Here is a 16,201-nt window from a genome sequence, read left to right on the forward strand (position 1 = left end):
TCAGTTTGGGTGAAAACAACAGGCAAATCGAAAAAGACCCATCTTTGGGAGGCATTAAAAATCAATGTGAATAAAAGAGCGGGATGCGTTAAAGTCAGCTGGCTGTAACCCAGCAACAGTATCTGACAGTCACACGCTCATGGACAGGCTGCTTCTGCCTATGCTGATCTTTTTCGGGTTGATCTTTTCTGCAATGAAATGTGCATTTGGCTTTTCTCTCAGTTCTACCCAGCCACCTCAGAAGTACCACGACAGACTCGTTTCACTATGCCTCTAGCTGAAGCTGGTACAAAGATCTGGAGGTGTGCAGTGTAAGGCTTGAACAGGCTCACCTTTTCTTTGAAAACCCAGTGAAGTACCTCCACAGTGTAATCCTTAGAGTCACCTACTAGGAACTGGCAGGCTTGGCCCCAGCTTCTCTTCCATCTAATGTAGCTAAAATAAATGTAAGTTCCTCACCTCCAGTGAGATCTGCCACCTAACCAGACCAGGGGGGTGGGGGCTGGTTTGGATGACCATTTTAAGGCCCAGTCTGCCTAAATACATCCTGCTAACCTGCAAGAGGTATTAGCCTGACTGCTTCAAATCTTACTCCACAGGTACCACCATCTCTAGGCTATGACAAAGAAACAGCGAAGAAGCCATCCGTGGGTCGTGGTCCAGCTAGGCTGCTGGAGCTGCAGCCCCTTGAACTGCCCTCCCTGCAGAGCTCAGCCTGGGCCCATCCCACACCCAGTTGTTGCAAACACACACAAAACTCCTCTGAGAGCTCTTTGAATTGCACTCTGCATGGGAAACCACAGTATTTCAGCCCCTGTCCTCCAGCGCCCCTGCAAAGCTTTGTAAGTGCTGGTTTCCCATGCTCGCCTTCCTTTCCTGAGCACCCTCACCGTCCTAAACTGTCCATTGCAGCTCTGTGATCTGGGTGGTGGTGTCAGTGTCTGCATAATGCCCAGCTCACCCTGTACCTTGCGTAATTCTACAAAATGATCACGTCTGAGCAACAAGACGCTTGCAGCCAGACTGAGAGGCATGCTGGCACGTCTACTTTCCTGGGAAGTGAGTGTTGGTCGTAGGGAGCACAGAGAAGCGGCAGGGAACTCACGCTGGCTCCTGCCTTGTGCAGAGCTGTGCTTGTGCAAGTTCACTGAGAAGTGATGTGCCAGTAATGCAGCTGTGCCATGACTCTGAACTTGGGCAATACCAATGCCACAAGTGTTTTGGAGAAGGGATGGTGTCATGATGTCTGTCATACTAGTCTTGTGCCCTGCTCTGTATACCACGTCCTGACTGTTCCTGGGCCTCCCTTCCCACTGCTCCTTCTTCCCACGGCCAGGGCAGCCACGCCTACGGGCTCTCTCCAAAAACAGCAAGTGAGGCTAAAGCAGGTCATGTCCTTCCCTGCCTTCCCCACCCCATCCACCCCAGACCACCCCTCTCCCCTTAGCTTGGTGCTGGGGCAGGTGTGGGGTGAGAGGGCCATGCCGGTGACACTCCTGGGACAAGCACAGACGGGGGGATTCAAACGGTTTCAGAATATTTTCCCCGAAGATCTTGCTAGAATTGCACATGAGACATTTTAATTTCAACACGGTGCTGTTTTCCAATAGAACAGCTTTCTGGTCAGTCCTGCCCCGTGACGGAGCAGCCTTGGGTGCAGCTATACAGCTGAGCATGTAGCTGAGCGGTTCTGCACCTTGCTCGAGCTGACCTGGTAATACGTGCCATGGGGAAAGATTATGTGGAGCAGAGGATCCAGCTGACAGCAGATCTGTCCCTGTGCTCTTGTGGGAAAAGGTGGTAGGGAGGTATGGGCCTGCGTGCCACAATCAGCAGAGGGCTGCTGGTTTTTTTCCCCTCCCTGGATAATTATGCATACAGTGAATTTCTGAGTCACAGGGTGGCAGCCCAGCAGATCAAATCATTTGCCCAGTACTGGAATAAGCTGGTGTGCAAGCCTGAAATGGTGAGCTGGCTCTGTTTGCTCAGCTGACAGCAGCGTAGCAGTTGCTAATTCTATTGCATCTCCTCGGAGCAAAAAAGGAGAAAATGTAGCAACCAGCAAGAGAAAATACAGAGAGACTCTGTATTGCTCTTTCCACTAAATATGCCCAAATGCAGGCAGACAGCGCTCTCCCCTCGCTTCCCCGAGCGCAGAGTGTTTGCTTTATCCGGTGATGTAACAGATTGCTAAATAATAGACAAACCTGATATGAACTCTCCTACTTATCTCTGCGCCTGTGCTTACATGTGGAAGAATCTTGTTGCATTTTTCGCTTAACAGCTTTACAACTAGCAATATGCCACTGCCCTCTGCTGGAAAAGCATGAGCAGTCGTGCCAGGCGAGTGGGAAAGAAAACCAGAGTGGAATTTTGTAACTTTGTAATGTTAGTTGCATTTACTGCCCTTGGCCCCGGAGCGCTGTGAAGTGCAGCATGACAGGGACAGCAGGAGCCCTCCTGCCGGCAGGCAGAGCAGGTTGTACTCCTTTACCTCAGCCCTCTTCTTCCCTTGCTTTAGTGGGCTCCCAGGGTGGGAAAAACCTGGCAGTGGAAGGAAACGCCAGACCAGAGTTATCAGCATTCACTCTTTCTCATGCAGTTCACATGTGGAATGCAGTCGGATTTTTGAGAACTCTTTTCTATCTAAAGCTATGTTTTTTGAGAACTCTCACTAGAATAGTCTGGATAGAAAGTGCCCAGTTTAGGCTATCTAGTACATGCTAAAGATTCAAGCTGGCATTTATTTTGTAGGGTAGGTCATTCATCACATCTCGAGGAAAACCATGTCATTCAAAGTGCTGTCAGGCAGCTGTGGTTATACAAGCCATATGGACATCATCACTCCTCAGGAGTACTAAATCCGGGCTTAACCTAAGACCAATAGCAGCACTGGCTTTGAGTGAGCAGACATATCTGAGGAAGGGCTATCTTTCCAGAAAAGGTTTCTGTGAGATTTATTTAGCTATTTCTGGTGTGGTGGTTGAACCTTATCAAACTGATTTCTCACTATGAGGGGCATTAGGTTCTTGTTGAACTATAGAGATATTATTGCTAGGTTAGTCTCCAAGCATGGAAATACTGGAGTTACTGCCTTGAAGAACCAGGGCTTAAAGCTGGAGGGTCAAAAATATTAGTTTTAATTGACAGGTGCACAAATAGTCATGCTGGTGTGTCTTACTTACTCCAATGGCCTGCCTCCATCACTGGTCAGGGTGACATATCCTGGGGAAGGGGCAAGAAATCACGTGGCAAATGTAAGAAGATGCAGAGCAGGCTTTGACAACTACCTTTTCTCTTTCCCTTTCCCTTTCCCTTTCCCCTTCTTTCCCTTTCAGTTTCTCTTTCTCTTCTTTCTTTTTCCCTTTCCCTTTCCCTAGCACTGAGCAAATTATTGTCCTGAGGATGGGAGTGCCATGATGGGGCCAGGAGATCTGAAAATTACATGGCCCAAGTAACCAAAGACCAGCTAAGCAGAGGGTGAAGGGGAAAGCCTCCTTAGCGTAGCAGCAGCTGGAGCACTGAGCATGAAACAGCTGCTCCAGAGACTGGTTTGCATGATTGTTTTCCCTGACATAACTTCTAAGCCCTTTGCCTAATTTGCTGACCCATATATGGTTTTCTGTCTTTATATACAGTGAATGCTTTTATGCTTTATAATGGCTCCATGAATGACACACTGCTGCCCTGTAACTCGTTAGCTGTCCCTGTGGTTACAGAGATGTGTCTGATTATAGATCAGCCTTTTAAAAGTAATAAAATGAAGTGGCATTTTATGTAACTCAATGGGTTACAGTAGGAAGCTGTTAACAGTAGAGGATTAAAATAAAATTGTTCTTGATATTTAAAAAGTGATGAAACGAAGAGAAAAATAAATCCACCCCCAAACGCTGCAAATCACTTCTTCCAAGTTTGGCATCTGCAAAGATCCTACTTGGAAAAAAAAAATGTGCTCCTTCCCTCAGAGGGTCCTCCCACACTGTTCAAGGCATAAAGCTCAAGGGTAGTATTCACTGTCCACATGGACAGACCATCCGCAGGCACACACAGCATCCTCATTAATAAATGCCGCTTATCACATGGGGCTGTTTTGATTGCTTTCTAAAAAACATTACTGCTGAATCTTCACATTCTGTGCATTTTCTGTGATGAGACTTAAATACAGGGGAGCAGATCTGACATATTTCAGTAGGTTTCCGTGTTCTTTAAAAGTAAACATTTAAAGGTAGGCCATTATTGTGTTACATTTAATATTTATACTTTGGTGTGTATTAATCAAGTGATTGGCTGACTAAAATATTTCAACAGTGATCAGTCAAAGTATGATTACAAGTTGGATCAAGTTACTGATAATGAGGGATGACATTCAGCTGAAAAGAAACATACGAATAGAAATAACTCCTGAGTTTTAGATTATTAATTTGTATTACTTCTAGAAGATCATCCCAGCATATTGTCCATTGCCTTGATTTTCCTTTCATTTCTATGACATGACTGCTACCATAAATAAATGAACTTGCATAACTTTCAGATCATTCACTGAATGTGGCATTGAGTAAATCACAAAAGGGAAAAACATATTCTGCAAACTGTGTTACTCTGATGAGAGGGAGTTAGTCTTGCACATTTATTTCCAACATTTTGGCTAGGCACGTACCTGTCTCACATACTTAATAAACACAAGATTATTTTCCAGAATTCCACTGAGTAATTTTTCCCATTAAACACTAAAAAAGAAAAAAAACCCAACAAAACAAAAACCCCAACGATTCACTATTAAAAGACTTTAATTATTTGGAACACTAACATCAAGAATGTTTACTTGAAAATGTTTCTTTCCACTTTAGTCCATCTTTAAACCTGTTACACTATATTCCACTGACTAGTATTACAAATTACACTGACATGTTTCCTTATACTTGTAAAAGATAGAACTACAGTAAATTGTTTCACAAGGCATTTGGAAAAACCATATATAAGAAATTATTCTTTCCTTCTTCTATGATGAAACAGAAGCTTAATTTTAAAGTAACAAGAACAGACATTGTAGAGCTAAATAGATTTGACATATTTAACCTCACAAATAAATAAATATATACAAGGGAGGTTACAGCATGTCAACTACAAAATAGAAGCTTTACATTGTAGAATTGAGAGCATTCAAGAGCATCTAACTGACACAGACAGTTTAAGATTACTACATGGTAGTAAAAAAAGAGAAAAAAATCTTAATTCAGCAAAAACATAGGTAGCTGTACTTTAAACTGATAGGATACAGCTCAGCTTCAGTCAGGATACTGTGTTTGCTTTTTATTTATATTTTACTAACCTATTTTGTTTTATTGATTCCTCATTTTTTCAGGAATGTTTGTTTTTCCTTGTCTTCACTTCTGAACACCTTAATCAGGTAGAAATCTCACAGTAAGCTGCTATGTGAACACTATTATCTACAGTAGTTAAGCAAGTGGGATGATAAAATGTAAGTTCAGCAAATGCTTGTACATAATCTCTCCCTAAATTATTTCCCTTATTAAAGATACCTGACAACACTCATTCCTGTTCATAATTACATTTTAAGCGAACTGGGTTGACTTTCATTCATACCACCATGTAAGTATTTGCAGTTATGAGACTGAGGTTTCATTAAGGTCCGTGTAGCGACAGCAGTGTTTCTGGACGGAATACCATCAGGACATCCTCCTCCCACCAGGTGTTTGCAGCCAGGGAAAATACGCCATTTGTGCGGTCACAGCATTAAATGACCTCTGCACACAAAGTGTGTGCAGAGAGCAAGGAAAGGCACAAACCCACATCCCTAATCACTGAACATCCACCTGCTTGGCAACTGAAAAAATCTCAGCATAACTTTCTGGTCACCTTCTGAATACAATTAATTAAATATTTGGCTAAAAATATTTTGGTTAAAAAAAAAAAGCCTTTTTAAAATGAAAATTTCCATTAGGAGACATTCTCCTCTGAAAACAGTATTTGAAAATACCTTTGATGTTTTGGCCCATGCCTTCAGTGACATGTGCAGTTACAATTGTTATAAAACCTGTCATTGGGCGAAACACGCATCATGAAGAGGTGCGCTTTTGGCAGTCATGGCCACATGCTTATGTGCCACACATTTATAGAGATTAAAACAAGTAAGTATTTTATGCTCTTGTCTGTTCTCTGCACACACACAGCTCTGTGTCATTATGCACACAGTATAGCAATGCAAAAAGCCTTAATGTTGCCTGAACACTGTTTAAACTCTGTGCCTCCAACAACCTCAATCAAGTCAACCAAGAGCGGGGCAGGAGAGGGATACTGATACTGATAACGTTATGTCCCCAGAAAGATGTTATTTATTTATTACTGGTGAACGTATTCCAGGTTATTCTAATGCTGCAATGCCATCTGATGGAGGTGTCTATACATACAGTATTTCTGAAGTACAGAGACTGACAAATGACCCCATGGGTTTACAAAGTATTCATCTTGTATTTAAATACTTAAACTTGAGTTTTAGCACCGTTCATTGTTCTTAGATTGTCTGTGGTACACATTGTGGTTTCCTCTGTCATATTTATTGTGTGCATTATTATAAAAATATGTGTGGAGAGAGATCTAGGTATATATTTTTATGTCTCTATATAGTTGAATGTCTTCTATTTTGTTTAGTGGAAAAGAACAGTAAACATAGAATTGCAATGGGAGATGCTGCATTTCATACATACCAATCAATAAATGTTGAAACGTGACTTTGTGTAAACTTTGGGTTTACCTGTGTACTTGTTCTGCACAGACGCAAATGATAGGTATGACTGTCTGTTTCCATACGTATCAATGGACTTAAAATTTGCAAGCATTACTAGCAACCTGCACGCCCTTCTCAGCCAGCACATCTATGTAATAAGTGTGTTTCTATGTACATGGATACAAAATAGCCTGAGTTTACAGCACATACTGCTCTGGTAAGCAAGATTTGCGTGATTAGGTCTATTTAGTAAAAAATGGTTTAAAATAACCCTTTAATGTGGGTGTTAGGGTTTTATTCACTTACTAATAAAGAACAGACAGCACTAGACAGTCAAGAAGCAAGAATCTAACAAGTGTCATAGGGAAAATCCATATTTTTCAAAAGAAAAAGACCGTAAGTAGACTGTTCAATAAGAGCTTGCCTGTACTGCGTGACACGTCTGCTATTTTCTCAAGGAGTCAAGGCTTGCTTCTGTTTGAACTATATAATTTAGAGTTAGGCTTGTGGTCCTTCAGTCTTAAAAAATATTTACACAGGATTACAATTAGCTGTCCAAGCATCATGCTGGCTGGCACACATTTAGAAACAGCTCAATACCATGGTAGAAAATTGTCTTCTTCCACAACAGTAAAAAGGTAGAGAAATTGGTCCTCGAGTGGCAGCTGTTAACAGAAGAACATTATAAATGGGGGGAAAAAAAACCCCTAAACAGGTCACATTCTACGACATCCAGTACTCTCAATGCCAGGCAGACTTTTTGTCTTCCTTTGGTTTAAAAAATTCAGAAGCTCAGTTAGAACTTTGTGCTGTGACTAAATGTGTCAGACATGATGATGTTTTTATAGAAGTTATCGGAGTGAGGATTGCAGTATCCCTTGACCTTGTCAATAACCTGGTGGACAGGGATGATTGATGTCTGTTCTCCATCCTCTTGGGCAAATTTTGAAGATGGCTTGTCAAGAAAAACATTCTCTAGGAAGAGGAAAAAGCAACAAGTAGTTAGGGCTTCTTAAGCAAACTCACAGTTTAAGTGGTGTGTCACTCCCGTATAGATATGCCTTCAATTGCCGCTACTGCTGAATGAAATTACTGCCCTAAAAGCCAGCAAACAACTTTTTGACTTGGCGCTACTGCTTCTAAATTCTTTTGAGATGCCTAGTTTTGTGGGCAGACCTCTCAAGTCTCTCTTGAAATCATCCCCCTATTCTTTTGCCTAAAGTGTAACTGAACCCTATGACCTTTTAACATACTAATTTATTGTTGATGCTTTGAATCTTACAAACTAAAAAGATTTTGATAACACTGGAATAGGGGTGACCTCCATAACATCTGGTAAATAACAACTCCACATAATAAAGTAGTGGAAAATGACAATAAACGGATTTAATTATTTCAACATTGGAGGTTTTAAGCTGTGCACAGAAATAATTACTCTGCACAGAATGTAGCAGGAGATGGTTTGCACCCTAAAACACTTTGTGCTTGCCTAACACCACTTTGTTTTTTCCATAAAAAGGGTATGGACTGAACAACTGTGGGGAGGAAAAGATGCAGAAAAGTGGCATCCCTTCAGAGTTCATGTGCTATAAGCCAAGGGTGGAGCTGAATAGAAAAAGGAGCTAGGCAATTCCCAGCTGGGCTGGGAAAGTCTCCTTCAGCTAACAGTACTGCTGTTCGGAGAACTGTCAGCAGGTAGAGCTCATGTAGCGAGCAATGAGAAGAAGAGAGCCTGTGTCTCATTTTCTCAAATATAGTCCTAATGAGCTTTCTTATCTCTTCCACTGTAGTGAATAAATCTGGAATTAATTCTTTTAACCCAGTCAAGGTCTGGACCATCGCATGCCGACAGTAAGATGGAGTATCCTGTGGAGCAACGTTTTCTACAAGTGACATTTTTGATGGCTGTTTACAAGACCTTGGTGAAATCACCTTCAAAAATTCCTTGGTAAAGGATCATTTAAGAATTTAGCATATTAATTTAACTATTATTTCATACAAACCTTTTTTCTTATAGAAATAAATTAACCAAAACCAAACAGAAAAGTAACCCGCCCCTGCAGAAGTCATGATATCAAGCCATAACAGAGTATGAAGTATTGCAAGGGAGAAATGGATTGCAGAGTGAGAAATCAAAACAGTTTCACTCATGAAAAAAGAAACAGGCATGTTCAGGCATATCAGGATGATTTTTTCAAAGCACACAAGAACATCCATGAATTGCAGCAAATAACTCCATGTCCAATAGCAAACTGCTGAGTACTGTGTGCCTTTCAAAGGTATGCATTTACTAGCCAATAGTACTACATTTTGAAGTTTTTCTACATATTGAACATCTTATTACAAAGATGAAAATTTAATTCTCAGTCTCTAGGGAAAGTTTTTGAAATTCCTTGCAGATATGTATACTTTTTTCACAAGTCATCATTACATTGTTAAATACCAGCTATTTCCTCATGAAATTTGCATGCACAGTAATTATGTACTGCTGTTGAAACTAGTGGGCCCCTCTGTTTTTTAGCTCAGTGGGCTTCACACCTAAGTACAGGGTTAAAATCCTGTATCACTGAAGTAAATGGGAGTTGTACCACCAAATTCTCTGCAGAAATAATCCTAACTTCTAATTCATAGAGGTGTTATATACGGGATTTAAGTATTATCTACAACACGTTTGTTTCAGACTTATAAATAGCACGGCCACAAGATGTCAAAGTGATTACTTTTGTATACCCAGTAGGGTCCACCCAATATTCGTGTCCCAGTTGGTGCATTCTGCAGTCAACCAGCAGTTCCTAGCGCGTCTTTCAGGCATATATATTTTGTCATTCAGAGTTATTTTGGGTGTGACTGGATATGAAAAAACAATAGCTAGAAGACTAATTCCATAGTGGCCATAGACCAAATAGAAATACAGTATCTTAAAATTCTTGTAACAACTTTTAAAAATACTAAAAATAATTCTAGGACTCAATCAGATTGTTTTTGCTTTTTAATGTATGCTTTGTGTATGGGTGTTTCAACTTAATGTCCTTTCCCCAGACTACTGTACACAGGCATTAATGTCAGGACATGGTCTGTTTTCTAAAATGGTATCTTCCAAATGCTTCATGCCCCATGCAGAGTGCAGACACCCAGAGTTTGAAGCACATTTATCCTTTGATTCAGCACCAATGATGCAAGATGTAATAGTGGGAAACAAGCAGCGTTTCTGATTAGCAAAGTCCTTTGTGTCAATGAGGACATCATGCAAGTGGCATCCCTCCACCCTGTTCAAACCATGCATTCAGCAAAAGCAATTCTCACTTTACCTGTAATGCTCCACCACTGATGAGGAAAGGGCCTTAGAAGACATTATCTATACCACAAACACATGAATGCTTGTGTCAGTTCCAGGGAGCATGTTATAACCATATTAACAAGAGTTGCCAAGACATGTTGCTATTACATTATTTGCTTGCAATTTAGCTAAGACATCAAACCGAGAACTTTAGCTGTATTAAAAATCAGAATCTTAATGTTATTTTCTATTATTTTAACATGTGAGAAGATGTGTCAGTATTTAAAAACCTAATATTAGCAAAAATTCCTTTGGAGTGTCACAATAAATCTGTATTTTCAGAGGTCAAAGCAAAATGTATAAAAATTTAAAAAATATGGAGAAAAATGTGGTATTCCCTTAATGTCCAATAAGCCATCACATTACAAGTTATGATTACATTACCAACTGCAATCCCTTTTAGGAAATAATTTATGCGTGGGATTAAGCTCACTAGTTTTGAAGAAAGTACATAAGCATGTTCCTAACTGCAAGTTTCTTAAAACTTATATCTTCTTATCTGGAACTGTTCTATTGTTTTGCTTCAAGAACACATTGCAAAAACTCCAGCACTAAGTCTCTTTAATTGTCAGACTGACAAAAAGCCCTGAGTCTAACAAAACATTTAAGCATATTTTTAGCATTAATCCCAATACCAAGGGGGTAGAGGTTGATCTGCCATGAGTACAAATGGGAATTCTCTGTCTGCAGAATGGAGAATACTCTGCTGCAGAAAGGGCACAATTCTCTCCTCCTCCACTATTAAATTAATAGTAGCACTGTGACCGGTGGATATTATAGACACTGTTCGTGGAAGACTGCTGACAAAAGTGTCCCTTCATAAGGAAGAGAGCTGAAGACAGCTTGCGCAGGGCAGCTGGGTGCCTGGCGCATCAAACCTGAGATGGCAGCAGGGACGGACACCCTGGTGAGGCAGATGACTGCTGTGCGCTCCCAGCGTGGCTGTGAACAGCAGTCCTGAGAGCAAGCTCAGCTGCACCGGGGAATTTCTAAGATACCACTCATTTTTACTGTATTCGAAGCAAATGTACTTCATGTACATTCTCAATAACCAAAAAAGATTTACACTCTTAAAATACCTGATGCACAACCCGTCATGCTAATGGATGCACTGAATATTGTTTAGTGAGAAAATAACAATGTAATTCTTAAAAAAAGGGGCTTTCTAGACAAAAATTGTGTGCCTAACTGAGCCAGTTAATGGTCATCAATAAAAACAGGAAGATATTTCCTGGGGACTATGCCACATATCAAGAAAGAAGACTGTACCATCATGAATGAGACCCTGGGGCTTCTGAAAATAATTTATTCTTAAGAAACAGTGGAACTTTCCTTTCGCTAAAATAATCTATTTCATATCCAAAACAGTGCTTCTAACAAATATTTTAAAGATAGAACATAAATCTTTGGGTTAAATATGTTTGCAGACTTTATTTTCTCTATGGTTTAGAAGAGGATTCTGTGATAATGTTACGTGACTTTATACAGTACAAAAGCATGAGTTCATAAAAACCCAGTAACAAAAACATCTGAGCTATTTAAGTGATTTTCTGAAATACTATATCAGACCTAAGCAACAGACTTGCAAATCATTCCATCTCCTCTCTTTTTGTGCTCCTTTAAAGTGTTCTTAAAATGAGCACATTTTTATGGCATGAGTGGAATACAGATGATGCCTTTTATTACATACATGACTGACATCTAAATAAAAAAGCAGTAGATATGGCATGCTATTTGTAGAAGGGAAAGACAATGCATACTCTGGGAACACAGCATCCATTTCCAAGTAGCCTCCATTTGTGACTTTACCCATAAATGTGTTAAATGGAAGCAATTTGACCAAGTGAATCAGCTGTGGACTTGGAGTCAGAAGACTTGATTCCTATTTGCAGCTGTGCTGCTAGCTTTCATGTTACCTTGAGTGATGAATGTCATCTCTATGTGCTTTGGCTACCCTACATTTACAATGGGGTAATAAGACTCACCTTCTTACAGCGAAAAAGGTGAAAGTGTTATAGAAAAAGCAAGATTTGCTTTTGTCATGCCTACTTTGTTTAGTATGGGAACATACTGAGATCAGAACTATATATTGGTTGTATTGTATATTAGGTTAAGATTCCTATTAAACAGTTAAATATATTTTAAAGCACTAAAACTATATAAATTGGTGAATTTTTTTCACATTAACCTTTGGGTAGAAATCCCTACTGTACCTTTAACATGAAACTACATATTTACAGAGGCACTGTGTTACAGTGCAAGAACTCACCTGTATGGCTGTTTCGTTTACAATATGTATTCGTTGTCGATTTCGATTTGGATGTTAAGTAGGTTGAATTGGAGCCGATGGAACTAGAGGATAAGGATTTCCCAAGATTATCAGAACTCTTCTTTATAATATTGGTTGCTGTTTTGCTCCAATCTAAAAATGATTGAAAAGTTTTACATAAATAATTACCATAGGTACTAAATCCCTAATTTATTCAGTTATGAACATTTCAAGTATCAGATGCATTTCTTAGTCTTGCTTATAACAAACAGCCTATCATCTTCCTGTCAGGTAGCCTCTTTGGTTCTTAAGAAACACAAGAATTATTCCAACTTGATTTACTTTGCTGTTTACCACAGTAGCTAAAATTGGTGGCTCTAACACTCTAACAGTATTTTGACTGGATGGCAGAACCATAAGATTTGGCTTTCCAGGATGCAGGAGAGCAGTGAACATCTGTAGCGGTATAAGGATGCCAAAGTTTCATCACCTCAAGAGAGAAATCCAAAGGGGATGGATAGGAAAGGGAGGGATAGGAGTATTTACAGAGGTCTTATCATTTGAGGGCTTGATCTGCTGAGGTAGATACTACATACTAGTGGATTTGCACTTGCTGTTACAGGGTTTAACATATTGGTGCACTATTAATAACAATGAATAATAATGGTTATTCAGTAGTTCACATTTGAAGAGTTTTGTCTGAACCATTAACACCATAGGCTCTTATACTGGAAGAACTTCCAAAATTAAATTAAATAACTAATACTGAAAAACTCATCACAAGTGTCCCAATGCCAGTAGAGTAAATGTATCTAACTACTTTTATATCATATACTTGCAGGTAGGTATGGGTAGTTTCACATGTTAGTCTTGTTGCCGTTATTCAGTGTACTGCAATGGGATTCACAAAACGGAAGAGAAGTCCAAACCAAAGACACATGGGCCGCTTTAGTCTTGATGTAGATCAAGACAAGGATTTTGTCCTTAATCATTACTATAGCGTATAGGTTACTATTTCTCCAACCCAGCTATGGCAGTGTTGCAAGGCTTTGGCTTGTTTGTTTCTTTGCTTTATTATAACGTGCCCTAAAGTACACTTAATTGGACAGGTATGCAAGTTCACATTTGGCTTATATTTCACTGTTCTGCCTGCAAACTGTGTCAGGTTCATGGAGAATAAAACCAGCGGGTGGTGATGGACCGGTTAATGCTAGGTGTAATGACAGCACATTAACTATACCACCGAGGTACTCAAATCCTTCAGGTTTTTATTTCTATCATACCCACAAGCTGCCCAACAGCAGCATAAAAATCTGGAAATAATTTGATCCATCTGTGTTTTCCAGTTCAGGAGTTACAGCATGAACCCCATGGAAACTGAACATATGAAACAATCTGGATGCCTGATCTGAATGAATATGCTTTTCCTAACTTGTATTAACTCTTTGAAATCATGAATCAGGTTGTCCTACTACAAAGTGAAAGCATAAATATTTTACAGTGTACAATGAGAATGCATTCTCTAAAACAAAACAGAGCAAGAAGAAACAAAAGTTTTGATGGCAAAGCAGTTACTTAAAACCTTGAAACAAACCCTGGATGCCAAGAGAGAAAAGACACAAGAGTATTTGGAACACTGTTATTATCTGGGATAGACTGGCTTACCTTATTAGGCAGTGAGCTGATGCCACCTTACATCAACTGTAGATTTCAACCCTGGTCATTGAGCAAGAACCATATGGGCAAGAATTATATGGTCCACAGTCATACATCATAAAGCAAACCAAGATCCAGTTGCCTAAAAAGGGGAGTCTAACGCCATCTGAGATGGCCAAAGGTGCCGGAGACTATAAACACAGTGTCCCAAGTGTTGCACTTCAAAGTGTCCAAACCAACTGCTCTCCCTTCTCTCTGAGAGTCACAGATAAAGATGAACTTCAGTCCTGGAACCTAATCAGGCTTCTGCTAAAGGAATTTGCTATGTTTTTGAGTCTCTAATGGTCTCCCTGAATTATATGGTGAAGGACAGAACAGTTTGAAAAGGCAAAGATAAAGGCAAAAGACCTCAGAGTATTTCTATCTGCCTATTAAGAATTGCTCCTATGTCAACTTAACAGTCCACACAATTCAGTCAACATACTGTAATGTAGGAGAAAAGGAATAAGATTGTCTTTTGAATGACAGAGTTTGAATCCTGGATCTTAATTTGAATTTTTTTTTTTTTCCAGGGTCCAAAGGGCCTTCCAAAACCATTCTCATAGCACTACAAAATTTACCAGCTGTCTTCAGTGGAAAACTGAAAGAGAAGACTTGAAAATTTTTATGAAGTGATATCTGAGAAGTCCCTTGGCAATTGTTAGTACTGAAGTGAAGTGACAGCCTATGATTAATCTATTTTTCCACATCTCTGGCTTACATTGTATTATATTAAAAATAACACAGCAAGCTGTTCACCTGGGCTTTTGTGAACTACTGCAGCATCTAAGGAGGGGAGCTGTGAATTGTTTTTACCTGAATTGTCTGCCAGTCGGAATCTGCCACAACAGAGATGTCTCCTCCATTGTTTCTGCACGTTTTCTTTCATAGCGCAATGGAATACAAATATAAATAAACCTGCGACAAAAGCAAATAAACAGCAAGTGAAGCATGTATTTATAGATAGACAAACAGATTAACTAAAATCTGCTAACAAAAGACTATGAAGTACAAGCAAAGGAAAATAATCTTAACATTTTCTTACTGTCATCTATGCCTCATTTAAGAGCTATGGAAATTAATTAAAGCTTTCTCATCCTCTAGCTGCTATATAAGCGTCTGGGATATCAGAACAGAGAGAATAGGACCCCTTTTATTGACACTGTTGATTTAGATCCAGCTCAGTGTGGGTCTTTTTATTATTCTTTTTGTCTTAGAGGAAAATAATTAAAAGGTTCTGTCTTTGAACCAAATGAATATTTTGCACCGAACAAGACTACAAGAGCCAGATTGCAAAGTAAATACAGATACTATCATATTCGCAAGAAGATAATTTATCTCCTCCTGTTCCATATCTACAGAGCTGTGGGCTACATTCTTTTAAAACCAGAAGTCTTGTAACTGGCACTAAAGAGTGCCCTTAAAAAACACACTTGGATTTATGTGCATCACATGCATGTACTTGAAATGATTATGAAAATGTTAAGAATATGTTCGTAAGTACTAATTAGGTGTCCAGCTACTTACTGCTGAAGAAAATTACCTGCTTTGTGCATGCAATTGCAATAAATGTGTTTTAAGAATGTTTTTGCAGAGTTCATTTTTCTCATGCAATTGTATAATCTTTGTTTTCAAGACAGTAAGCATCTACCATGTGGTAAAGAAGGTCTTAACTGGGCGTATGGTATGATTTCATCATTCTACAGAGATGCTTTGGAGCTAAATATAGAAGTTGGAAATCTCATATGCTCCTGGCTCTTCCCAGGCAGGCACTGGCTGTGGAATCTTCCATCGTTCTCTGGCTTGGCCTGTTCTTGTTTTACTCTTATTCTCTGGGAAACAGCCAACCTGAGGCTGAACACCTGATGGCAAAATGTTACTGCCAAATCCCTCATGATTATACCTTAAACATGAATAAATGCTACATAATATGGGCAAACATGGTTAAGTGCCATCCTCTAAACCCATTCCTTTATGATCACTGAATAGTTCCATATATTAATGCATACTATGTTTCAGCTGGTAGAACAAAATGGCAGGGTACAGCTTGGAAAAAAATGCCCTGGAGCATAAAATTATCCTCTTTCCTCCAAAGTCCTGAGGTCTAATTTTGCATGAAAACATATCATTGAACTGGACATGTATTTGCTTATAG

The 16,201-nt window shown here is 39.6% G+C and overlaps 1 protein-coding gene across 3 annotated transcripts in view; it reads right to left on the bottom strand.

Annotated features, from left to right (window-relative positions):
* Window positions 1–4,769: 4,769 nt before the first annotated feature.
* Window positions 4,770–16,201, bottom strand: part of ADGRG6 (adhesion G protein-coupled receptor G6) — a 116,608-nt gene continuing 105,176 nt past the window's right edge. For all 3 annotated transcript variants that reach the window (XM_069787165.1, XM_069787163.1, XM_069787162.1), the window contains 3 exons: window positions 14,863–14,964; window positions 12,352–12,504; window positions 4,770–7,720 (listed from right to left, as the gene is read on the bottom strand). In XM_069787165.1, coding sequence (XP_069643266.1) covers window positions 7,542–7,720; window positions 12,352–12,504; window positions 14,863–14,964 — 434 coding nt within the window. In that variant the 3' untranslated portion in view covers window positions 4,770–7,541. The remainder of the gene's footprint in view (window positions 7,721–12,351; window positions 12,505–14,862; window positions 14,965–16,201) is intronic.

This window comes from Haliaeetus albicilla, chromosome 7, assembly GCF_947461875.1.
Source record: "Haliaeetus albicilla chromosome 7, bHalAlb1.1, whole genome shotgun sequence".
Lineage (NCBI taxonomy): Eukaryota > Metazoa > Chordata > Aves > Accipitriformes > Accipitridae > Haliaeetus > Haliaeetus albicilla.